Here is a 26,349-nt window from a genome sequence, read left to right on the forward strand (position 1 = left end):
TCCTGTAATCCTCCCTGAGCACAGGACATACTATCACAGGAGCACACACACTATAAATTCCACCATTCAAACTCCCTGCCTTACACCCTGTCACTGTACATGTACTTTTCATGGAATTCTAACTCACATACTCATATGACCTATGTAAGAGTAGTCCAGCCATTTGTATCCCTCATATCATATGCTGACATATCAACTGTCAGCAGTTGATGCAATGATAATTTTCCTTGGCACTATAATTAACCATTCAGGGATTCAAGTATGCTACCATCACACATAAGTTGCAATGGACCTGCATTGCTCTCACACCTATTATATACCCCACTATGCCAAACACCCACTTTCCAGGGCATGCCACCCTTCAAAAATACTGCCCTCTCAGTTCTTCCAACACCCACTGCTGACTCTGCCTTCATTATTTATACATTCGATTAATTCATCTATTCATGCATTCATTTGCTTCTCTCTCTCTGTCTCTGTCTCTCTCCTACTTCTGACACGTAGAGAAACTGCTAATTGTAATAATATATGTGTAATCAATGTAACTTAGAGCTTTAGTCTTCTCTATATGAAATATAAGGAATTTCACAATCTGTCCCAAGCATGTATGTGTCCAGCTTCATTTGTCACCTCTTACCCCTTCTTCTCTTCCCCTAAACCCCATTTCCCACAGGCTCTAAGCCACATGAAACTACTCTTGGCTACCCAAATACACAATGCTTTCTCATATTTACTTGAGTCTTTATATATGTTTTAACTTCTGCTTAGAATTCCCTTCCTATTCTCATTTAACCCACCTCTATTTGTCTAGCAACTTTCTTCCCATCTGCTAATCTCCATATCAAGTGTTACCTGCTTCTAAACTCTGCTGCCGGAGCCAACAGTAGTACCTTCCTTTGTACTTCCCCACAACTCTTAGTCATACCCTCTGCTAGCTCACTGCATAAGAATCGTGTACTTCTTTCTCTACCTTCCCTGTCGGTTAAGGGCCCATAAAGCATAGACATAACGTCTCAACTTGCACCCAAAACACCCATCACCATTCCTGGCACACCATAGGTAGGTGTTCAATACTCTTCATTAAGTTGAAATTTATCTGGATAAAATTAGATTTGAGGAACATTGAGAATCACCATTCAGCACAGTAGAGAAAAATTACACATAGTTATGATTTTCCAAATCTGAAACCATATGGAGCTCCAAACCTGTGACTTTTAGAAGAATTAAGTTTTTTCCTTGTTGGAATAAAGAACATTGTTAATTTTTATATTATGAACAAATATCATTCATATTTTCAAATCTTTTTCATATTTACAATTATATTTTATTCTCATAAAAACTAACAAATATTTACTGACAGAGTTACAAAAATAAAACAAAACAAAAAGCAAAGCAAAACACAAAAACAAAAATTTTAAATGAAAAGGAAAATCTGACTAACTAGAGGAAAATCTTTTTTGTTATTGTTATTCAAATTGGAACATTGTGACCCAGGGAATTGAAATTACTTTTGGAACATGACATGGCTAAACTACTTGTCTTTATTATTTTTATTAATTTGGAAAACGTGTGAAAACAGGATAACAGATTTAGCTTTTCCATTAGCCACTGAGGCATACTATTAAATATTAATAACTTGTCAAAGGATGTCCTGAGGTAGAACTATAACATGAATTCTGGGATAATGCCTCTTAAATCAGTGTTCTTTCCACATTGAAACAGCACAAATACAACAGGGTATATATCTAACAAGCATTTATCTATAAAAACAAATCGTCTTATTCACCTTTCTATTCTTGTGCTTGTTGAATGAAGAAACAAAACAAGTAAACCCATAATCACGTATGTGAGCCTCTACATCTAGCAGCATCTGATGTCAATACAGGACTATATCTTCATGTTGTTATATATGAAAAGATCCCATTTGTTCACTCATTCATTATTTATTCAATAACACTATTGTGTTTTTTTTTTTTTGAGACAGGGTCTTGCTCTGTCACCCAGGCTGGAGTGCAGTGGCACAATCATAGCTCACTGTAGACTAGAACTCCTGGGCCCAAACAATCCTCCTGCCTCAGCCACCCAAGTAGCTGGGACTACAGGTGGGAGCCACCAAACCTGGCTAATTTTTAAATTTTTTTTTTTTGTAGTGATGAGGTCTCGCTATGTTGCCCAGGCTGGTCTCAAACTCCTGGGCTCAAGCAACCGCACTTGGCCAATAACATTAATTAATGAGCTGTAAATGCTAGGCATTGTTCTCAGCATTGAGAAGACATAAAAATGCTTGTGTAACCATGTAAGTCATTGGTAAAGCACTAGGTATATAAATGTCTGTGTATACACATCTAAAGGAACAGTATCAAATTCCCACTTTACCTCTACAGAGCCTAGCATAGTGACCTGCACAAAATATACACTCAACAGATAAATGTCAATTAATAAACCTGATTTTTTTTCACTAATGTACGGGGAGTTTTTGAAGAAACTCTAAAATGAAAGGGAAGAATATCCATCCTTCTCTTCAAACCCACATCGCTATATGCACATCCAGGATCCAGTCATTCAAAAATGACTACGGCGAGAACCACTGCCTTCCCAGGCTTTCAGAGTTGAATAGTTAGTACTAAAGTTATCTTCATCTTCCTCCTGTAATAAAAAGCTCCTGGGAGGGGGAAATAAATGTCTTCCAAGGCTCACTTCTATGCTCAGGTAGAGAAAGTTTGTAAAATGACTGGTATATGTCACCAAGGATGCTACCCCGTCATTATTTGCCATCCCACAAAAGTTTATTGAATATCTACTATGTGCCAGTCACTAACTAGGTGCTGGAGACTCAGCAGCATGCCGAGCTTATTTGTAGTGCACCAAAGAATCTCAAATATCTGACAGGGAAACACTACTCTTGAATACTTGGTAGCAAAGAATATTGATTCATGTGTTCATATGTATGTGTTCTGGTGAGCTCATAGTTATAAGATATATTTTAAAAAAGGCCCCCAAAATGCCTTCTTTTCAATTTCTTGCTGGCCTCCTAGAACTTCCTAGAATGCTTTACTTTTTTTCCCTCCCAGGAAGCAATTTATGCCTACTGGAGAACTGGACTCAAAGGGCACGTTGCTGGGTGCTGCCAGGAGAGTTGAGACCAAATGGCTGACAAAGAGGTAAGAGAGAAGACCAGGAGCAGAATAAACTAGTTTTCATCTGATCCATGTCAACCAAGCACTGGATATATGAACTACAACCCAAATATAAACAGCTATGTCTGTCTGTGTTCTGCAAAGTGACAGTAGAGATCTATGAATGTTTGTCTGATGATCATGAAAAGGTAGGTGTCTGCTTCTTCCACGAAGGTCTGTGGTATTTCTTATTTCACATCATTCCCTGAAGGGCAGAATGTTTGCAAAAATACTCAGTATAAGTGGGCTGCTTGCTGGGCCCTGCAGCACAGTCCTTTGGTGGTAGCTGAGCAAAAGCTGTTCATCTGCTGATTCCCAGGGGCCCCCACAGTACTGACTGCCAACCTGTTTTCTCACTTTTGCAACAGGGCTCATATCAAACCTGTAGGGAGTGTGTCTTTGAAAGAACACTCTCAGCGACATTGTATCAAATGCTGACTCACTCCATTTCATTCATTGGAACCATGCTTACTAGGTAACAACTCTGTGCTACACAATGTTAGATGCTGAGGACACAGAAGACCAAGGTTATCACCATGAATTACACTGACATTATCTTCACCTATATTTGTCAGAATTCCATCTGTAAAGGGAGTCTACTTGACTTATCTGATTTGTCCCTCACAAATGTATTAAAGAAGCTGCCTTAACAGAGGGAAATGGCATCTGTATAATTAGGAACAGTTGTTAGTAGCAAAACACAAAGCTGAGGGCAAAGCTGTACAGTTCTTAGGAGGACATTGCTCGCTAAAAAGCCAAGACCACAGGACTGTACTGGACCAGGAACAAGTCACTTGGTCAGTAAGTGGTCCTGAGGGGTTTGTCACTGCCACACGACACTGGCAGGCCAGTCAGAGGCCCTTATGCTTCTGAATTTAAAGTCATCTTCAGATGATGGCAGTAGCCTTCGAATTCATTTTCCCATCCCTTCTATACTCTTGTGCATACTGTTACCAAAGCCAAAGTTTTAAAACACAGGTATCTCTCTTTTTCTTCTCCAAAATCTTCAATGGCTTTCTGTGAGTATGGAACAAGGCCTCATTTCCTTTACTGGTTTTCAAGACCTTCTGTGATTTGCTGGTTACCCTCTCCCTAGTCTCAGCACTCATTACATCCCTGCAGATAACAAGGCTTTAGTCACATTAAAAATTCCTCTTTCCTCTGTGCCTTTGCTCATAATATTTCTTTGGCCTAGAATGTTCCTCCTTGCCATCACCACCACTCTCTACCTATAGAAATTAGAGTCATTCTTCTGTGTCCCACTCAAATGCCACTTTCCCCATGAAGCCCTTGCTGGTATTCCCAGCCAGAGAAATTCTTTATTCCATTGCATGTCTATCAATGTCCTTTTGTAGACAGATCACGTAGGCAGAAAGGAAGGTGGTCTATTGCAGCAGGAAAGAGGCTAAACTCTGGAGCGGACTGCCGGGGTTTGAGTCCAAACTCTGCCACTAACTAAATGAGTAATCTTGGGTAAGTTACTTCAACTCTGTTTTTCAGTTTCCTCATCAGTAAAATGGGGATAATAATAGCATCTGTTTCACTGAGTTGTTATAAAAACAATAGCATCAATGTCACTGGTTGTTTAATTATTAAATATATAGATAGCACTTTAGACAGTACTTGGCACATGTTAAGCACTATATTTTTAAAAGTATTATTATGGCACTAATCTCCTACAGTTTTACAATGTAGTAATCACCTACAGTTCTGCCAATCATATGTTTCTAGAGGGCAAAACCATGCCCATTGTTACCTACTTCCCAGGACCACGGTGAAAATTAGAGGAGAAAATGTATGTGGTTTGTACTATGTTTTAAACTGTAGACATTACATAAATGTCTACATTAAATAAAGCTCTTATTACTATTATCGTTACTGTTGCTACTACTACTATTATTTGCTCTGATGCCTGTGCCTGACACTTTAGTATCTAGAGAAGGCACCAATCACTGTTTGTTGAATGGCTAAAGACACATACACAAATGCACGGATGAAGAACTGTCAACGCAAAAAAACCTCACACCTGCAATGGATAGAATAACGTACAGTGTCAGAGTTTCACTGTCCCTTTTCTCCTGAAAATCCCGAGGGGTAAAACTGCAAGTGTTACTCACAAGAATCCTGCAGCATAGGAATCTGATAGATTGTTTGTGCCTCCAGCTGAGGTGGTCACCACACCTTCAAGCCAAATCTTCTTTCCTGGAGTGTATGTATTAACCACCTGTTCACACAACAAGAACAGAAGGGGATAATGACATTTTAAAAGCTATTCCCAAATGAGAAGCAACACACGTTCCCTTAAGGAAGTTTTTCTTTTTCCCTTCTACCAGGTAGCCATGATCTGTGTTTTTTTTCTGGAAAATGCACCCAGTACAGTGAAGTTGGCATACACATATCAAAAAGTATTAACATTGACACATGTCCACTCAAAGAAATTATCATTTTTTTCTCTAAGTAAACCCAAGTGACAATGTGACAGAACAAGGGCATGTTCTGGGACACAAGCTGACCAAACACCCTTCCCTGGAACATATAAATCACATCATGTTTCCATATTAACAAGTACTGAAAGGCAATTCTTTTCAGCACATTGTTATGGCACATCTACAATATGTATAATGTCCATGCGTCAAAAGTCATAAGTCACAAGAGAGTAGAGAGCGATGTTTGGGAGAAGTATTTTATAATTACCAGGACATGTACATTGCAACTAAATTTTGAAAATAATTGCAATAAGTGTAAAAAGAAAAGTCACTGACCCATAGGTGCCAAGTCCCACAGAGGGAGCAACTACAGCTGTTTGCCTTCCAAGCAGAGGCAAAGCTTCTTGTCAAAGGTGGCCCTCTGAAGTTCTGTCACGGCACAGTCCCTGACACACACAAACCGTACAGATCATGGTGCAGATAATCTGGGAAGCAATCTGGCAGTATTTAGGGGTACTATTGTATGCTGAGTAGCCCCTAACAGCAGAGCCTGAGTCAAAGGCTTATCTACAAGTATTCATTTGAGAAATAATAAGCAGGAGCAGGAATGAGGAAGTAGGGGACTGAAATAGGGAAGAAGGGAAAACCAATACAAGGATGTGTTTTCATATTAGCAACAAATGCTGGCAACTTGTACTCATCTCACAGGGATCTTGGTAAGAGCCTATAAACTGTCTTAGAACTGTCTTCCAAAGGGATACAATGAGAAGCACTTACCCTTGGCTCATATTCTCCAAAGGTTAAGAGTAGGCTTGTGACCGTAACCCCTTCCTCCTCTGCCCCCATATCATGTGCAAGCCTGAGTGCTGGGCAGGTTCCCCGAGTGTTCCACATCTCTGCCGCAGAGAAGGCCCAGAGCAGGAAACGAGAGGCGAGGTACTACCACACTACTCCACCGCCAAGCCGGTTGTGGCCTACGCGACTGGCCTAGCTCTGGTCTCTGCAACAATGGCTAGAGTAGGAGGGGGACTGACAGGATGCCAGCTATGCACAAAAGGGGCTGCGATAAAGAAAATAGTGTACTTAGTTCCTAGGGCCCACCAATTCCTCTCCTAGACATACACACCAAAGCAATTCTTCCTTTGGTCTCTAAGGAGGCAAGTTTGAGAACATTCACTATATCACTGTTCGTAGTGGGTGTCCACTGCTAGAGGAATGGAAAAATAAAATGTGGTGAATATATACTATAAAATATTATACAGTAGTTGGAACAATAAAGTCAATGTAAATCCAGTAACATGAATAGGCTTTAAAGGTTTAGTAGTAAGTTTTGTTTTTTTTTTTAAAAAGGAATAGAATGAGATTTATGGTACAGTATTAATTACTCATTCACATCCAACAACACTAAATACTCTATAAAGACACATGTATCTTAAAGACATATATCAAACACATAAGAAAGGCATGTGTAAGAGGGAGGTAAAAATTAAAACAAAAACAGGACCTTTCATGAACCAATGATAATAGTTTGCTGTGACTTTAGGAGTATGATTTTAATTTAATTCTCCGAGGCCCCCCAAAGTGGAAAAAAAATGTGGCAAAACCCATGGGTATACATCAACAAACAATCACATCCTCTTTTCATTTTTACCTAGGTGCTGCTCTCTGCTCTCTCTCTCCTCATTCACTAGGGAATTTGCATAATTTGGAACCTATTTTTAAATCAGGGTTGGCAAAGTTATTGACTCTTTCAGAAATCAAGTTGTAAAAAAAATTACACAGGTTTAAGATGAAAGTGAGGACTGTGATCAAGAATGGAAGAAAAATCCTGAGAATTAATGGTGGAGGTCAAACTGGCTTGTTGTTAAAGATTAAACAAAAATTCACTTTTGTACACAGAAAGAGAAGAATCATTTGAGGACACCACCGGGTAGTCCTCTCACCCTTTTCAACACTGCTCCAAATGCCCAACTCAAGGGAAGCTGGAAATCATATAAATAAGTGAGCAAGAAAAACACCTTGGACAGTCAAAGGACAGAGCTACGTGGTGAAATTATAGGACCATATCTATGATTTCCCTTAAAATAATAGTGCTAGAAAAGTATCTGTGCACATGATAAACTATGTGCTTCCTTTATGACTCACTAGAGCCGAGTAATATATTTGTGTTTTTCTTTTTTGCCTTTGGCTTCCAGGATGTGTGATATTTAGCATTTTGTTTTGTGCTCAACGACAGATATTGAAGGCAGTTAGAGATACGGGTTTTGTTAAACAAAACAAAACAAAATAAAAAACTACAACACGGATGGACCATGAAAATATTAAGCTAAGTGAAAGAAGCCAGGCACAAAAGGCCACATATTACATGATTCCATTTATATGAAATGTCCAGAATAGGCAAACGCATAGGGACAGAAAGTAGATTAGTGGTTTGCTAGGGTTGAAGGAGAAGAGGGGTTTGAGCGGGGGATGTGGGGGGGAATATGGGGAGTGACTACTAGTGAGTATGGGGTTTCTTTTGGGGTGTTTTAAAATTAAATCATTGGAATGATTTCAAAATTCTGTGAATATACTAAAAAACTACTGAATTTTATACTTTTAAAGAGTGAATTTTATTGTATGTGAATTATAGCCCAGTAAATGAATATATATAAAAGAACACATTAACAAAAGGAGAGGCAGAGTCTAAGTAGGCAAATAACCATAATATGGAAATAGGAATGTGCCTTGGAAATTCTGAGTTCTACCACAGGGTAGCTATGAGGCTTTTAGCAGTCATTATCTTGGACTTCAATTTCTTCATTGACATTTAAAGTCATAGATTTGGTATAGATGAACTCTGAGTTCCTTCTAAATAAAATGCTAAAATGTATTAGCATCTTATAACACTAATGCAGGTCCCCTTGGCTATTACCCCAAAGTATCTTTAATTATGGAAGTTATAATTATATAAACAACAAGTATAGGAGACCAAAGAAGTCAAGTACAGCTTAGAGTTGGTCATCTCAGAAACAAATATTTGGGCTGGAGGAAAACAGAGTGGTATAAGAAGCCACAGAAGTTAATCAAATTGCCTAAGGAGAACATATAAAAATGAAGTTAGAAAAATTTTCATCCCAAAACATTAAGGCATTATCCAAATGCATTAGCTCATTCATTCAACAAATATTTATTGAGCACCTGGTATAAGCCAAGCAGAGTTCTAGGGGCAGGTCTACAGTAATGAAACAGAACAAGCCTCTGATCTTGTTGGCTTACATTTTAGTCAAGGGAAGGAGACCAAAAATAAAAAAGTAAACAAATAAAAAAATCTAGATGATAATAAGGACTAGGAAGAAAATGAAACAGAGCAATATGCTAGAAAGTGACTAGGCAGGAGAGGAAGGTAAACACTTTAAATAGCGGTCAAGGAGGGCTCCTCCGGAAGGTGGTAGCTGGGCTGAGACCTGAGTGAACAAGGAGCTAGCCCCTTGATGGATCTGGAGGAACACAGCACAAGGACCTGAGGTGGAAACAGGTCTGTTGTTTGCAGACTCAAAAGACCAAATGGAGTATAGTAAGTAAGGGAATGAAAGATTTTAAAAAATGAGGTCAGAGAAGAAAGAAGGGGTGCTTTTATTCTGAGTGTGATGGAAAGCTACTGGGGGGATTTAAGTAAGAGAATGATCTGATCTGACTTACCTAAAGATCATTGTAGCTGCTATGAGATCATATATATGTAAAAATCATGAAAATTATAAAATACAAATTAAAGTTCTGTTTTTTCTGTGACCACTTTGAGCTTCAATTTCCTTGTCCATAAGAGGAAGTAATACCTGATAGGACTGTGCTAAGGATCTTTGCTTCATCAAAGGATACATACCATTAGGCCAATCACAGGCAAATTCTGAGAGCTAGTGGGAAGGGGCCTAGACCTAGCAGATGGACATTTATACGAGTCTTTCTAAGCTGATGAATGAATTCAGAGGAACTAGTGCCAAATATTTTTACAGTTTGGTGGTAGGATTCTGAACTACCATTTTTGATCAAAGTAAGAAATCTGGGAAATTTCCTAGAAACCCTGAACGATTAGCTCTTTGAGAGCAGGGAATCCTGTCTTATTTACTTTTGTACTTACTTACTAGTAGAATACCTGGCACAGAGTAAGTGCTTAAAAGGAGTTTGTGGTGCTCTAGTCAGACAAAGAAGTTAATACAATCCTGCCTTTGTGCAAGCTCATAGTAAACTGCCATTTTTTAAGGAATTTATATGACCTAAGGAAAGGAACTAAACTGGTCAAAGAATTGGAAGCAACATGCTAATTGCAAACTAGTACAACCTCTATGGAATGTCGTATGGAGATACCTCAAAGAACTAAAAGTAGAACTACCGTTTGATACAGCAATCCCACTACTGGGTATCTACCCAAAGGAAAAAACGACATTCTACAAGAAAGACATCTGTACTCGAATATTTATAGCAGCACAATTCACAACTGCAAAGATGTGGAAACAACCCAAGTGCCCATCAATACATGAGTGGATTAATAAAATGTGGTTTGAGGTTCCTGTGAGCTAGGCTGATGCCACGGCACTCTAGCCCGGGCAACAGAGTGAGACTTTGTCTCAAAAAAATAAATAAAATAAAATAAAATAAAATAAAATGTGGTATATGTATGTCATGGAGTACTACTCAGCCATAAAAAGTAGTGAACTACCTATTGTATTATCCTGGATGGAGCTGGAGCTCATTCTTCTAAATGAAGTATCACAAAAATGGAAAAACAAACACCACATGTACCCACCATCAAATTGGTACTAATCAACACTAATGTGCACATATGGGAAGTAACATTTAGAGGGTGTCAGGTGGGTGGAAGTGGGGAGAGGGGATGGGTAAATTCACACCTAACAGATGTGGGATGCAATGTTTAGGGTATGGGCATGCTTGTAGCTATGACTTGGGCAGTGCAAAGGCAATTTATGTAACCAAGGCATTTGTATCTGCCTTAATACTCTGAAATTAAAAGAACAAGAACTCCTAGGAAAGTAAAATCATTCAGACTTTAGCAAGACTTATCTGTGTTTGTTATGAACAGAGATACAAAAAGTGAGTGATATAAACTTCATCATTTTCAATGTTGAAAAATAGGAACACAATTGTGGAAAACAGAAAATTTAGGGAAAATTTTTGCCTTCATATCTATGCTTTATGACATACCTGGGACAAATATTTATTGGGCAATAAAGTTCTCTTCCCAGTGTAATTACAAAAAAACAACCAAAACCAACAAAAAAACCCAACCTTAGAGATCAGGAAAAATAAAGGCATATAATGAAAACCTGTAACAATACGAAAGATTTAGATAAGAGCAACACATGTTTGTTTGGCAAATCCCAGAATATCAGGCCTGGGGGTCTTCTCATTGATTTCAGAGAGAAAAAAGGGAAATCTTGCTTTGCTTAATAGGTACTTTTATCTATGGACTCCAATAACCTCAGGAGTGGTAAAGGCCAATTACCATCCAATGTATTTGGATACCAGAAGGATTTTATGAGGTATCAAGCTCATTATAATGTTCTAATATTAAAAACAAGAAGACAATCATGTGTTTCCATCACTTATCCCTTCATAATATTTGCTGTAAGTACAATAAGTCCCTACTTAATGTCATCAATAGGTTCTTGGAAACTGCAACTTTGAGCAAAAGGACATATGACTAAACCAATTTTACTGTAGGCTAATTGATATAGACAAGAGTTAAGTTCCTCTGGCAAATTCTATCACAAAACATCACTGAACTTCTAAATGAAGACACAAATCATTTTTAATATTAAGCATTAAAGTAAGTGTGAGCTCTACATTTAAGAACGATTAATTAAAAACAAAGTTATTTTCCCAAATTTTGTGAATCAGTGAATGATAGCAGTCCTAGTGCTGGTGGGTTAAATCAAGGAATCAGTGTTGGAAAAGTGAACATTGTAAGGAGCACCTCCTACCATAAGGCAGCTGGAAAACAAACAATATCAGTTATGGTGGCCTTCCTGAGCTCTTTAGTACCACATTGTTTATTGTGCATTTGTATGATTATCGTAGACTTTACAAATTTTTATTTTACAATAATTTGTATTCATTCATTCATTTCCCAGACTGCTTATTCCACTTCAGGGTCACAGGTGGCCCAAGCCTATCGTGGAGGCAAGGCAGGAACCAGCCCTGGACAGGACACCACTCCCTCACAGGGCACACTCACACACCCACACTCACTCACACTGGGACCATCTAGATACACCAAGTAACCTAATGTGCACATCTTTGGGATGTGAGAGGAAACCGGAGTACCATAAGAAAACCCACAGAGATAGTGGCTCCAGCTGGGGATAGATTTTTTTTCTCATCAATGTATAATGAAATGACGTTGAACGAAATGACATTACTCAAAGACCTACTGCACATAGTTGGAGACTGGCATGCTCAACTTGGAGGGCAATTTGTATGAGATGATTATATTTCAAAGGGAGTTCAAAGTCCAGCTCCTTTAAATGAGTAGTTGATTCCAGAAAATGGTGGGGTTTATAAAAAAAAAAAAAATACTGTGTACACACGACCCTGCAAGGAATTGACTCTGTGTAAATAAAAGTTAATCTGAATTTTCTTTTGACTTACAGGGATATTTGAAAGGAAACAATCTAAAAATTATTGTTGTTGGTGAGGTAGCACTGAGTAGAGGCTAGGGGCATGGACTCTGGAGACAGATGGCCTGCATTTGAATCCTGGTTCTATCATTCACTGCATGACCTTGAGTGTGTTACATTACCTCTCTGTGTTTCAATTTCCTCAGCTGTCAAATTAGAATAATAGTAATATCTGTCTCAGAGGATTTTATGATATGTAAATTACTTAATATTTGTAAAGCACTTGAAATAGTGTCTGGCACAGAGTAAGCACACAGAAGTGTAAACCAAAGCGACCACTCTCCTTGTCCAAGGCACAGGAGATTGTGTTTGAATGAATGACATTAGAGTTTGTCGCTTTTCCTTCACACACCACTTGTGGTGATAGGTAATAGCTCAGATGCATGCTAAGCAGCAGGAAAGGCCAGTTTAGAATTCAAAATGCACCTGGATAATTCACATAAACATAATTATCATTCAGAGTAGTTCATTTATCCACTCCTAGCAAAGGGGCAATTCTTGTCAAGCCACATGAGCAAAAAACATACAGTGAGGTAGAACTGTGATAAAAAACCTAAACCAGTTATATGAAATGTTTTGTGGGGGAAATATTCCCAGAAAGTATTAATGTTAAAGGTTCTAGGAGTAGTTGGTACAAACCAACAAACATTTTCTGAGCATTTGTGGTTTGAGACATGGGGGGAGGCTTGATGAGCTGCGTCTTCCCGGAGTAGAGAAAACCATCACGGTCAAGTGTGGTGGAGGGGACGGACACTGAGCTGGGTGCTGGTTGGACCTAGGGAGGAAATCAGCATGGGCAGAAAAAGAGAGAAAAAAATCAGGAAAACCAGACGGAACCAGCTGCAAAATTCCCTTAGAAAGTGAAACTCTAAGAAACCAAGGGCTATAGTTCAACACTGGTTTTTTGAGTAAATATGATTCTCCCTGTGCTGGAAGAGAGAAAAACTGGAGGACTTTGGAAGGAAAAAGGGTACAATTCCTGGTGAGAAATGATGTGCCAATGAAGGTTATTTTAAGGGATACATTGTCTGGGGAGGCAGAAGTATTAATACAAATGCTGAGATTACTTAAGTGAGCATAGAGGGAAGCTGAGTGGTTGGCTGCCTTTCAGCAGTTCTTTTGTTCTCAAGTAGACTCAGCCCTTGGGCCCATGTGGTCAAGGGAGCTTTGAGGCATCCACAGAACAGCTCAGTAAGTGGCCAGTGGCTATCCAGAATCCCTGGGCCTGCTAGAGGCAGAATTGTAGGAAGGGAAAGCCTTCTAGCTCCTTCCCTCACATTTCAGGGTTGGGGACTGTCAGGATTGTTTCATGTGGACAAGTTGAGGGAGGAGGGATAATAGAGGAGAGATAGAGAGAGAAAAAGAGAGGGAGAAACCCAGATTTTTTGTTTTATTTTCCTTACCACTTTTAGTTTTTTAAAAAAGAAAAAAAACAGTAAAAATTAAAAAAATTACCATTTATGTGGCACATTTTCAAACCTGGGCTTCCTCTTCCTGTATTTCCTTGATATCCTGTCTCCAGAACTGTGATCTAAGTCTTTTAAAAAGACTCCGGAGAGACTGGCTTCAGCCACTGGCTGTGCAAGCGATGGTAGCCTTGCAGCAGCAGACATGTTGTTTATGGTTATCCAAACCCAACACCTTCCTTAATGAGAAAGGAAGCAATAAAACAGGCACAGTGGACAGGCCAGCTGGGCTAATCAGCCCTGGCAGGAGGCCCACCCTCTGTAAGAAGCTGGAGTCTATTAATTCTAGCATCTCATCTACTTGGAAATCAACCTTCTCCAGGATTTCAGGAAGAGCAGTCGCTTCTTAAGTAACCAAAACTGGTCCTCTATATAGTTGGTTACAAAGAGCTGAGTAGCTTGAGGAAGCTTCCTAAAAGTTACCTATCCACAGAGCTCTTTTTAGAGATACTCTTGCCTCTCTGCAGTCTTTATTCCTTACTGTACTTTTAAGTGATCAAGGTGAGAGCTCAGCACTGTTCATGTTTCTTTCCATCCTTCTTGTGTGTGTTTTGACTCTACGTATACCTGCTATATTAGAAAAGGAGAAGATCATATTGACTCTCTTCTCTCCTTCCTCACTGCTGCTTCCTGAGTTCTGGATCTTATCATTTGTTCCTTGGTCTTCCTGCCTCTAATTTCTTCCTCCTCTAGTCCATCCTCACACTGCTGCCATTTGTCAACTTGACAAATCCCTCTCCAGCTTAGGAACCTTCAAAAGTTCCGCACTGCCAGCAGCAGTACTCCATCATTCATGCTCACAGAGAGGTCTGTTTGATCAGTTAGGAGATGTGCTAGAAGTAACTTGCTCCAATAATACTGAAGGCAGTGATTTGGGAATAACTTACATAAAAATAAAAAAGGTGGATTCAAAGTTGCCATAATAATATTTGACCAGAATTCTGAAATGTTTCCTTAACTGGGGAAAAAAAGCTAAGGAGTCAGTAATTGCACATAATCCACAGTCTATTTTATCTATTTGTCCATGGAGTATATTAGACATGGTAGAATTAAATTGAGAACCACTGGGCTACAGGATAAGATGCTTACCACTTTATTTAAGTTGGTATCTAAGACCCTTCATAACCACCCGTTAGTTACCTCTTCTCCCATCCCTCCCTACAAGACCTATGGCTCATCACACAGAATGGACTCACCACTTTTCAAATACACAATGTTGTTTTAGTTTTTGCTGATTATCTTTTCCTCTACTCACCCCTTGTTCATGTTGTCTGATATTTTTCTCAAGGCTTATTTCAAATGTTGTTTCCTCTGTGAAACTTTCCTCAAAGTTAATTTTTCTCTCCTCTAGGTTCCAAAGTTCTTTGAACCTACCTCTGACCTTGACCTTAATATACTGAATTATAATTTTCTATTTTTTTCTTTTTGCCTGCCCTATAGAATGTTTGAAAATTACTTTGCTTAAATACTTATTAAACAAATGAGAGAGATAATATTTCACTAACAAAAAAGCTAGGTTTCAGAGAAGATAACTAAGAACCTCAAGATCACCAAATCCTCACAGTTCCAGTTCAGGGCTCTGTTTACTTTCTAATTGAATTCTCCTGTTTGAGGAGACCTACAAGCTTCTGGTTGAATAAGCTGCTGCCATATTTAACATGTCCTCCTTAGGTTAAACAAGCTGGGCTATTCTGAGCTTAGTCATTCCAATATCTCATCATACTCCTCTTGATTTATTTCTTCTGTCTCATGTACTTCCTGTCAATTTCATTAATCTTTTTCAGTATAATTTCTTTTTATCATCTCCCTGTTCTGAAGTGCCATATTTGCCCATTTTCTTTTGGTATCAGATCAATTTTTAATTTGTGGCTTCTGTTTCTGTGACATTTTTAGGATTTAAAATTGCATTCTCTGCACAAAAAAGCAACTGAATGTAATTGCAACAAAACACAAAATTAAAAAAAGAACATGCATAAAAAAGATAAAGTTACTGGGAGGCAAGGAAATTGTGATCATATGCATGAACATAAGAAAGTTTCACAGAGTACCAAAGCAATGACTATGTTCAAGGATAGTGGTAGTGGAGAGAAAGATCGGAGAGCAGGTATTTGCACATAAATCATGCTTCCTCCCTTTCCCAGTTCTTGTCTGTGACTAACCAACCCCTCAGGCTTCCTGGATATTTTACCAACTTACAAGTCATAGGCTTTACCAGCCTCAGTGGTAATTTTACTACTGCTCAGGACAAATCCTATAATCTTCCCACTTCCAAGTTGAAATACTGAAAGATCACCCTAATGTTGCCTCTTCCTCCTGAAGAAGTTTTTGCCTCAGAACAAAAAAAGAACAGCAATTTGTTCACCAAATAACAAATACTTACTGAATATTTATTCAGTAAGTATGGGGCCATTTCTCCAAAAGTCTATGAGTAGCACATGCCTTCTTCACATTGTCATTGCCTTGTACATAACAGGATCTCACTATATATTGCCCAAGAACCTGTTCAGAGGAAACATGAATGGAGCCCAGTAGGTGAATGCAAATCGCATCCCCTAAAGCCTTGTTTCTTCCACTATCACTTGCCTAATATCATGATACCCAACTTTCATTCCACCCTCACTTCTAGGACACCCACCCCAGATTATCATCTGATTGTGGGATCAAATTGATGTTCTTTCACCAAGAACATTCAGTATTCTTTGAAAGCCTTCCTGATCCTGGGTGGTTAGGAATATACATATTACATGGGTTACAAAATAAGTGGCTAATAATTGTGGGATATGCAGAATAGTATAAAGGATGATCGTGCAAGTTTTGGAGTTAGGTGGGCCTTAGTTTAAATTCTAATTTTACCACATAGCAAGCTCTGTGGCCTTGTGCAAATTACTGGCTTCCTTGATGGATTCAGAATATATAGTACACTCAATAAATGGCATTTGTAAACCAAAAGATAATGTAATTACTATATTTTTATAAGTTCATGATACATTTTTCATAATTTAATGCCTTTGAAATCAGAATGTTATTCATAATCAGTATCAAATGAAACTTGCCTGCTGTTTACTCTCAGCCTTCCCAGCTGTTATTAAATTGATGGTGCATTTTATAATTATTCGTGTCTAAGATTCAAGGAAATATTTATGTCTAAGAATCAAGGAAATCAAGGTTCATGGAATTACAATGATTGAAACTTTGGTGCTCTTTTGTGATAAACATATTTTTCACACTAAATACCCCCCTATAATATTATTAGTTTTATATATGAAGGAAAAGAGCCAAAATTTTCCCTTAGGTCATATTTTCCCACTTGCAGATGCATAGCCAAGTGAGGTCACAGAGGCTAATTTAACAGGAAGTTCACAGAGCTTAAACTTCCAGCTTCCTGCTTTCATAGGCATCTACCAGTGTCCTGGGAAGGGCCCTACTTATGGGTTCATATGGTCAGATTATTTCTAAAATTTACAAATTTGCTTTGTTTTTCTTTTCTTAAAGCGGTCCCCATTGTATAACCCTCAGGCCCCATAAAACTTAGAATCACCCATGGATGTCATCCCAAGGTATTAATGTGGTATAGTTTATATTTGGGGTCCTGTGCCTCCTCTGAATATAGTACCTTTGAACGACATGGGTTTGAATTGCTCATGTCCACTTCTATGGAGATTTTTTTTCAATAAAAATTACACCAAGTGTGCCTGCCTCTCCTGCTTCCCTTTCCACCTCCTCTACCTCTTCCCTGAGACAGTAAGACTAGCCTCTCCTCTTCCTCTTCCTCTCCAGCCTACTCAAAGTGAAGATGACAAGGATGAAGACCTTTATGACAACTCACTTCTACTTAATGAATAGTAAATATATTTTCTCTTTCTTATGATTTTCTTAATAACGTTTTCTTTTCTCTAGCTTACCTTATTGTAAGAATATAATATATAATACATATAACATACAAAATATGTGTTAACTGTTTACATTATTCATAAGACTTATGGCCAAATAGTAGGCTATTAACAGTTATGATTTTAGGGAGCCAAAAATTATACACAGATTTTTGACTGCAAAGAGTGGTCAGTGCCCCTAACCCTTGTGTTGTTTAAGGGTCAACTGTACTTCCTTGGCCTGTACTTCTCTTCCCCTCCATCAAAACATGCTCTTGGGAAAGGATCTTCTACTTGACATTAACATTTTAGTGTGAATTTAAACCAGTATTGTTTACCTCTTCCCATACTGTTCATATTTTGCATCATCCTAATGTAGAATGAAAGATTATTTGCTCAAATGAAATATCTGGCATTATAAATAGACTGAAATGTTATTTGGGGTCACAAAGAGACCTTTCCTTCACCCCATGTCACATATGCAGAAGACACTCTCCTACTATGCCTATATGTAGGCATAGCCCATAGGGCTGTCTAAATTAATTTCTATCTATTCATCATTGTGCTACAAAGTTGCAGCAGATACGATTCTTCTGCAATGTGAACAGCAGAGACAGCATGTATAAATGTGAATGAAATAATACATTAGTTCTTTTGTACTTCTACTATTTCACTGTGCTCATTCACTTGACCCTCCCTATGTACCTCCTCCCTCTAACATTTATTGAGCACCTGCTAAGTGGTAGGCACTATGACTGGCACATTGAAAGAAGCACTCAACTTTGTTGAATGAATGAATGAATCAATCAATCAAACACTGTTTTTGTGGTGAGATTATTATTCTTACCCTAGTAATGTGTTTTCATTTTCCAGTTTTGTTCATTAGAGAAGGTTAATTTTATAATTGACCTCATGTTTCCCTTAATTGTGCTTCTAGTTATTCTGTGGTCCTCAAGAATAACTGCTTTTTCAATTCTTTTCCCTTTCGACATACTAAGAGCCTCAAATAAGTGGGTAAACTGGAAGGTTGGTTGAGAACAAAGTTTTCTTTTTAAATCTATTAATTACTTTAATAGAGTTACATGTCCTTCTGCCTTACTTACTTCCGTGATCCTGCAACTAAGATATATTGGAAGAAGTGGCATAGTGTCACTGCATTTATTGGGAATTCAAAAAAGTTGATCTTTATTAAATAGAAGCAATCATAAACAAGGATGGTATTAACAAAAGAATGATCATGGTCATATTATGAACTATACAGACCATTTCCTCCATCCACACACATCTACCACCAGTAGCTTCCGATTATGCCCTAAGAATAACTATATAAATTAGAGGGAGTCTATCCTTTAGGTGTTAGCCTAAATGTCACTTCCTCTGGAGGACTTCCCTGTTTTCCCTTCCTTTACAAACTAAGGTGGATACTTCCCACCATGGGCACCCATAGCATCCCATTATAGGAGCCATCACATCTTATTATCATTGCCTGCTTCATTAGCTATTTTTCCTGCTAGACAATAAGGACTATGAGGACAAGTGTCACATCAGTTTTGCTCACCATTTTATTCTAAAGGGCCTAGAAAATACTAAGAACATTATAAATAGCTGATAAATGGAAGGAAGGAAGGGAAGAAAGAAGGAAGGGAGGCAGTTAGAATGTCTATTATAAAAAAGACAAAGAATGAATACTGGGGAGGATACAGAGAAAATAAAACTCTTATATATACACTATTGGTGGGAAAATGTAAATTAGGATAGCCATCATGTAAAACAGTACGGAGGCTCCTCAATAAGCTAAAAATAGAACAACAAGATGATCCAGCAATCCTGCTACTAAGTAAATATCCAAAGGAAAGGAAATCAGTATGTTGAAGAGATATCTGCACTCCCATGTTTATTGTAGCAATATTTACAACAGCTAAGATATGAAATCAACCTATGTGTCCATCAATAGAGTAATGGATAAGGAAAACGTGGTAATATACAGGCAATGGAATACGATGCAGCCATAAAAAGAATGAAATCCTGTTATTTGAGGCAGGATGAGCCTGGAGGACATTATGTTAAATGAAATAAGCCAGGCATAGAAATATAAATACCATATATGTTCTCACTCATATGTGGAAGTAAAAATGTTGATCTCATAGAAGTAGAGAGTAGAACAGTGGTTACCAGAGGCTGGGAAGGGTAGGTGTAGGAGGAGATAGGAGGAAGTTGGTTAACAAACACAAAATTACAGATAGATAAAAGGAATAAGTTCCACTGTTCTATAGTACTGTAGAGAAACTATAGTTAACAATGATTCATTGTACAGTTTTTAATAGCTAGGAGAGAGAATTTTGAATGCTCCTAACATAAAGAAATGATAAATGCTTGAGGTGATAGATATGCAAATTACCCTGATTTGATCATTACATTGTATACATGTTTCAAACTATCACATGTACTCGATAAATATGTGCAATTATTATATGTGAATTAAAAATAATTTTAAAAAGAAGGAAGGGAGGAAGGAAAAAACTTTTCAAATATTGGGGAAGCCAACTGTTCAGTTTATTTAGTATTCAAAATGCAATCATATGGACAGTACTTTTGGAAATACTTCCCTTATGACTGGGATTTCACCAACTCCTTCCTGTGCTTATTGAATTGCTTAAAATAATATCAAAATGTGTTATTTCCTCCTCTGATTCCTCTAGGAGATGAAGACACAAATCATAGAGTCCAAATGACTTAAGCCAAAGTGGTTCTTCTTGGTTCTTACGTCATTGTTTTGGAGTCAGCCCAGCTATCCACACGATACCATCTGCACTGAGTCCTAAACATCTCTCACTTTCCCATCTGACTCTTCCTGTATTGTTAGGTTCTCAACTCTTTCCTTTGACTCATCTCCCAACGTACAGATGATTATCCTCATTCTAATGGAAGGGAGAAGAGCCTGTGGATCATCCAAAGGGGAGGGTTGTCTAAACATGTCTCTGATTGGCTTTCAAACATATCATGTAGATTTTTCATATAACCAGATAATTCACCCACTGCTCAGAAAACTGAGAATTCTTCTCTAAGTGGCAGTCCAAATTTGGAAACCACAGCTGCACTTAACAATTGAGTCACTGCCTTTCAGGTGCCAAAAATATCACCTATCATATTCCCCAGGGTTCAAAGAAAGAGGAAAGAGGGAAAAACACAAAAAACAGGTTGAGGATAACGGTAACATGAAGCTTTTCTAGTCACAGAAATTATTATTAAGAAAACATAATAACTGTAAAAACAGTAAAAAACAGCCATAAGAACTAGCATTCAATAACAATTAACAAAAACAAAGCCTCATGTGACTTTCTTAATCTCCCTAAGAGGGAGATTGAATAGTATCCTTAGCATCTTCATTTTACAGATGAAGAAACAAAATCAGAAAAATCAAGTGACTGGCCCACAGCCTCACAGCTAAGCCTGGGCTTCAACCTAGGCCATCCGATTTCAAATTCTGTGCCCTGTCTCCTATTCAAATAGCCTCACCACTGATTTATCAAACCACTACCACATGGCTCCATTTTGGGAGGAAATCTCCCTTTTTTCTACTACTGTGGGCCTAAGTGGGTAGGTCATTAGGACTTCTCTTAATTTCTACTAATAGAGAAGAAACAAAGATTCCACTTCTAGCTTTTGGGTGAGTGTTCTAGGTATATAGACATTAAAACCTTACTTAGCCCATCTCTGAACTGGTTTTGGGAGCTTGCAAAAAAGACATTTGGCTAGTCTGCCCTCCTTTGCATTTTGGACCCTAATTCCTCAGATAACCCCCTCCCCACCCACCAGGACTTCAGGAACAGCCAAAGTAACTTCTGAACAATCAAAATTTGAGGACTTTGATCCAGTCTCTCAGCTCTCATCTCCCCTGAGCAGGCCAGTGCTTAGCATATCCTGGGGTGCAGTAAGAGAGACTCTCTTCCTGGAGGCCCTGACAACAGGGTCTAGGCTGCTGCAGCCAGTGAAAAGTAGACCCAGTGAATCAAATCTCAGAGAATCTGTGAGCAACCCCTCCAGCATATACCGTTTTAAGACAATATCTGGCAAGAGTTTTGTAAGAGAATTGAGAAAAGAAAAACAGGGAAATGACCTAAGGCCTACTAAATGAAACAGGGAGGATGAAACTGTGGCAGATAATATTTTACAAAAATGACTGCAAAAAATTTCTGGTCCAAAAATGCTTTTCCAGAATCTTGCCATTCTCCCATCAAGACAAAGAGTTCATTTCTTCTTTCCTGGAAACATCATGGTTCTTGGTGACTGCTTCAGTGAATAGAATATGGTTGCAGTGATGCCCTGTGACTTCAGTGGGTAGGTTAGAAAAGGGGATACAACTTCCACCTGGTTCTCTTTCTTGGCTATCTGACTTGAGAAGCTTGGGAGTAAGCCCAGGCTACATGGAGAGTTCATAGGTAGGTGTTACAGTTATCAGCCCCAACTAAGGTGACAGCTGACAGCTGGTATCACCTGCCAGACATGTGAGTGAACAAGCCTTCTGATGATTCCAGATGCCACCTTTTGAGGTATTCCAGCCTTTGGAGTCTTCCAGTTGAGGCTTCGGACATTGTGGAACAGAGGCAAACCATCCCTGCTGTGCCTTTTGGGAATTCCTGACCCCTACAATCCATCTGCATAATAAATGGTTGTTTTATACCACCAAGGCTTGGGGTAATTGGTTGCATAGCAGGAAATAACCAGACGAGGAATCTCAGCTTGAAGGGACCACTGAGCATGTTCTGTCTGCAATAAGCAAAGAGGACTCCAGGCCCTGCTGCTAAGTCTTATCTTTCCCTGCCAGATGCCTTCTGCACGTAGGTTATTTCTCTTAGGGGCCCCACTGTTCCTCCCTTCAACAGCACTTACTGCCTCTCCCTCCAGGTCCATCAGACATGTTTTTAAAGGTCTGAATCTCGATTCGGTTTTTGCCCTTTTCCTTAAGTGCCTTGGGCCCTGGATAAATTAGGACATAAGCTTAGCTACTTGTTTCAGTTTGTGAACATTCTGTGATGGTGAATGAGTATGCAGTGGGGAAGGGTAACGGGAAGTGGGGAGAAAGAAAAGAACCTAACTCTCAACACCTTTGACCTGGAGCTGATAGAACCTATATGCAATTGCTTAATATAATTTAGCTTCCCCTTCGTCTTTACAAAAGTAAGATCTTACTTGCCTAATTCTAAGACACCTAGGAATACTGTAAATATGGCTCAGAATTGCCAATGCCCTAGACCAGAATTTCACTGAATGAATGTAATCATTCTCCCTTTAAAATAACCCAAAATAAACCCCTGCAAAAAGAAAATAAACTTATTCTTCCCTTATGAAACTCACAATTTAGAAGCAATCTATTAACAAATATTTCTTATGAAAATAGATAGAGATGCTTTTAAACCTTGATATGGCACACACAAACCCTTCTCAGTTTGGAAAACAATAAATGGCAATCATCAATTGTGATAGGGAGTTTGTCACCATGCCCATTGGGACTGCACCATTTCACTATTTTTCCATCCTGGTTCCCAAAATGCTTAAGTCCAGCTGGGACCCTTGCCTTAATCCCAAACTCACTCTTCCCCAGGACACTTTTACTCACTTTCTGAATTTTCCTAATCTGGTCAGAGAGTGTGTCTAACAGGCGAGTTTTCAGGAAGTCCATCACCTTGACCACTCGGCCATCAATGTAGCAACTGGAATAAAAATAAAATAAGAATCAGATAAAATCTCAATCAGGGGACTACAAATACACTTCTCTAGCCAGAGGACTCTGTTGTCTGAGGAAACAGCCTAGGGTTCCACTTGGGCTTCATATCCTCAAAGGTTTTGACCCTGGGTACTTTTCAAACAAATAATATACTTTTTATCTTCTCCATTTCCACCTCTATTTGTGGGCTGTGATTTTTTTCAACCTTCGTCACATGAAACCCCATTGCTTGCTCTATGGGAATTGACAGGAACTCCATAATACAAACTGGATAACAAGGAAAAGCTTACTTCTTTTTCCCTCTTGAAGAGTAGTTTAACACCCATCCCATGCCCATCCCTAACCCCACCTTAAAGTAGTAAAGGTATGTAGGAGTTTTGAAAGAATACTCAAAACATTTTGATAGGTTTCCACACGTTTAAATAAGAAAATAAATGCCAAAGCAAAAATCTAATTTAGTTCAGTGGGTAGGTCTCAAATGTTTCCAGTCTCCAGCTCACTTCCCTGGGCAAAATACCCTGTAGTCAACCTATTACTTAAAATATCCTGTAATTGCCTACTACCTCTAGAATGAATGAACGAATGAATGAATGAATGAAAGAACAAATAAATAAATCGAACAAATTAAAGTCCAAGAGCCCACTCTTAAAATAGTAACAAGTTGGTACTCATTGGGTTATGTTTCTTTCTGGTTTTTGTTAGGTAGCTTAAGTGAAACATCAAGTTGCACGGATACTATGCTGTGAACATGTGACCAAAACAGGCCCATCCAGGTTGTGGGGCCCTCCTTTGTGAGTCCCTTATTCTGAAGACTAACCTGAGACTGGCGCAGGGTTAGGTGACCTTCATTACCTCAGACTTTCCCCTTACCCTCATCTTTGCAAAGTTCTGAATTGAATCAATTTCTAAGTGTTTATGATTCCTGGGTACCTTTTCCAATCAACTAAGTTCTCTTTGGTGATGGCTAATGATACATTATTTCATTTTTAAGAAGCAACGACCCATTATTACATATTACAGAACTATGTAAAAATGACTTCTAGTGTTAAATCCCTATACTAACATGTGATGTATTAGAATGGTTAATTTTTAAATTTTGTTTAATTGTAAAGCAGGTGCTCTGGTTGAAGTGAGGGTAAGAGATGAGCTCTACCCAGTCAGACGTCCCTTATCACCTCAAGACATTTCTACAGAATCCAGTGCTTAAGTCACTGATATGTTGGAAAGAATATGCATTTTAGCCAGAAACATCTGAGTTCAAATTCCAGATCCAGTATTTACTACCTACATCATCTTGGACATGTAACTTGGTCTCTATGGGTCTCAGTTTTCTTATTCTTAAAAGAAGGGTAATATATCTACTCCTCAGGATTAATTGAAGATTAATGAGAAAACAAATCTAAAGTGCCTGGCACACAGTAGGCACTCAACAACTTTTAGTTCTTTTAATTTCTCTAATCTTCAGCTCCCCAAAATGGGATCATAACCAATAGAAAACTGATGTAATTGTGTGTAAATATAGAATCCTAAAAAGGTGGAATTGCTGTGTCCAAGAATATAAGTTTTTGAAAATTTTCATGTTACTTATATTAGGGAATAAAACAAAAGAAAACAATGACAAGATTTTTTCACCTCATGCCTAGTATAGATACTAGACTCAGATGAAATAAATATTATGTATAAATATTATTTAATATTATAAATATAGTATTATATTTAATATGTACTATTGAATATATAATAAATATAAAAATTATTATTTAATCAAATATATTATAGTTTCCTCTTTTCTCTTTGTTAGCTCTATAGTAACTACATTAAACACCAGTGTTTATAATTTTTGCTGGCAACACATATAGTTTCATACCTATTGAGATAAAAATGCCAGATGTAATTTTTCAATATGTAGGATTCCCTGTGAACACCCTCCCTAACCCACCCAAACCATCAATTAGGCACAGGATTGAGGGTCCCTTCACTCCTCTCCTCCTTCCTTTTGTCCCTTTTCTCAAGTACACAGAACCTGGAGTTAGAAAACCTTGGTTCAACCACAGTTCTGCCACTTACAACTTATGTGATATTAGATTTCCCCTTCTTTAAAATGGACTTAAAAAATCAAAACCTATAGTATTTTCACAGGGTTGATGTACCGATCAAATAGAGCAAAATGCTGGGCACAGAACCTGGCACATAAGTGGTATTAAATAACCAAATCTACTCTGTCCAGGTTACTTAAAGGCTCAAAGCAACAGAAACTTAGCCCAGCCATGGGCTGGGAAGTGGGGTGGATTCTGGAGGACAGCACATTCTCCACCATAGGATTGGAAGGATGGAAGGGCATTGAGAACAGACTCTGGATTCCCAGCAGGTGGGAGGTGGAGAGAAACTGAGACGGCTGAAATTATGTTGTAAAAATTTGTTGTTTGAAAAGACCTTAAATGCAGCTGGCCTAAATATGAACACTTGCTATAACATCCCTGAGAGGTGATTATCTGGTTCTGCTTGAACCTATCCAGTGACAGAGAATTCACTGTCACATACTACTATGACTGCTCCATTGTCACTCTAGCTCTAATTGATGAAAGGCTCTCCTGTCATGGTTCTGAAATCTGCTCGCTGTTACTGTCCACTCAATGGCTAGCATTCTATTTTCCTGGACCGAGAAGTAGTCCAATTTCTCCTTCATGTGATGTGTAGAAGATAAACTCCAGTAAAAACTTTGGCTTAAGCTTTCTAGAGCCTATTCTTGGCCCCAGTTTTAACCTAACAAGCTGGATTCAATTATTTTCAGTTGGTCTTGCGCTACTCCCATGGGCTCTGAATTGGACTGGAGCAGGAAGAGCTAGAGGCAGGGAAACCAGGGGACACAGTTATCTCAATAGTGCAGGCAAGAAGTGATTCGGGTCTAAATAAGAGAGGGCACAAAAAAAGTGAAACTGAGAGGCTGTGAAGGAAGAACTAATAAAGTTTTTGTAGAGCGTATGAGAAAGGAATGAAGTCACTGATGACCATA

General features: G+C 38.5%; 1 protein-coding gene across 3 annotated transcripts in view; it reads right to left on the minus strand.

The window, feature by feature from the left end:
* Nucleotides 1-26,349, minus strand: part of HPSE2 (heparanase 2 (inactive)) — a 526,089-nt gene that overhangs the window by 122,433 nt on the left and 377,307 nt on the right. For all 3 annotated transcript variants that reach the window (XM_069460602.1, XM_069460601.1, XM_069460600.1), the window contains 2 exons: nucleotides 23,229-23,322; nucleotides 5,294-5,400 (listed from right to left, as the gene is read on the minus strand). In XM_069460602.1, the coding sequence (XP_069316703.1) occupies nucleotides 5,294-5,400; nucleotides 23,229-23,322 (201 nt within the window). The remainder of the gene's footprint in view (nucleotides 1-5,293; nucleotides 5,401-23,228; nucleotides 23,323-26,349) is intronic.

The sequence above is a fragment of the Eulemur rufifrons genome, chromosome 28, assembly GCF_041146395.1.
Source record: "Eulemur rufifrons isolate Redbay chromosome 28, OSU_ERuf_1, whole genome shotgun sequence".
Taxonomy (NCBI): Eukaryota; Metazoa; Chordata; class Mammalia; order Primates; family Lemuridae; genus Eulemur; species Eulemur rufifrons.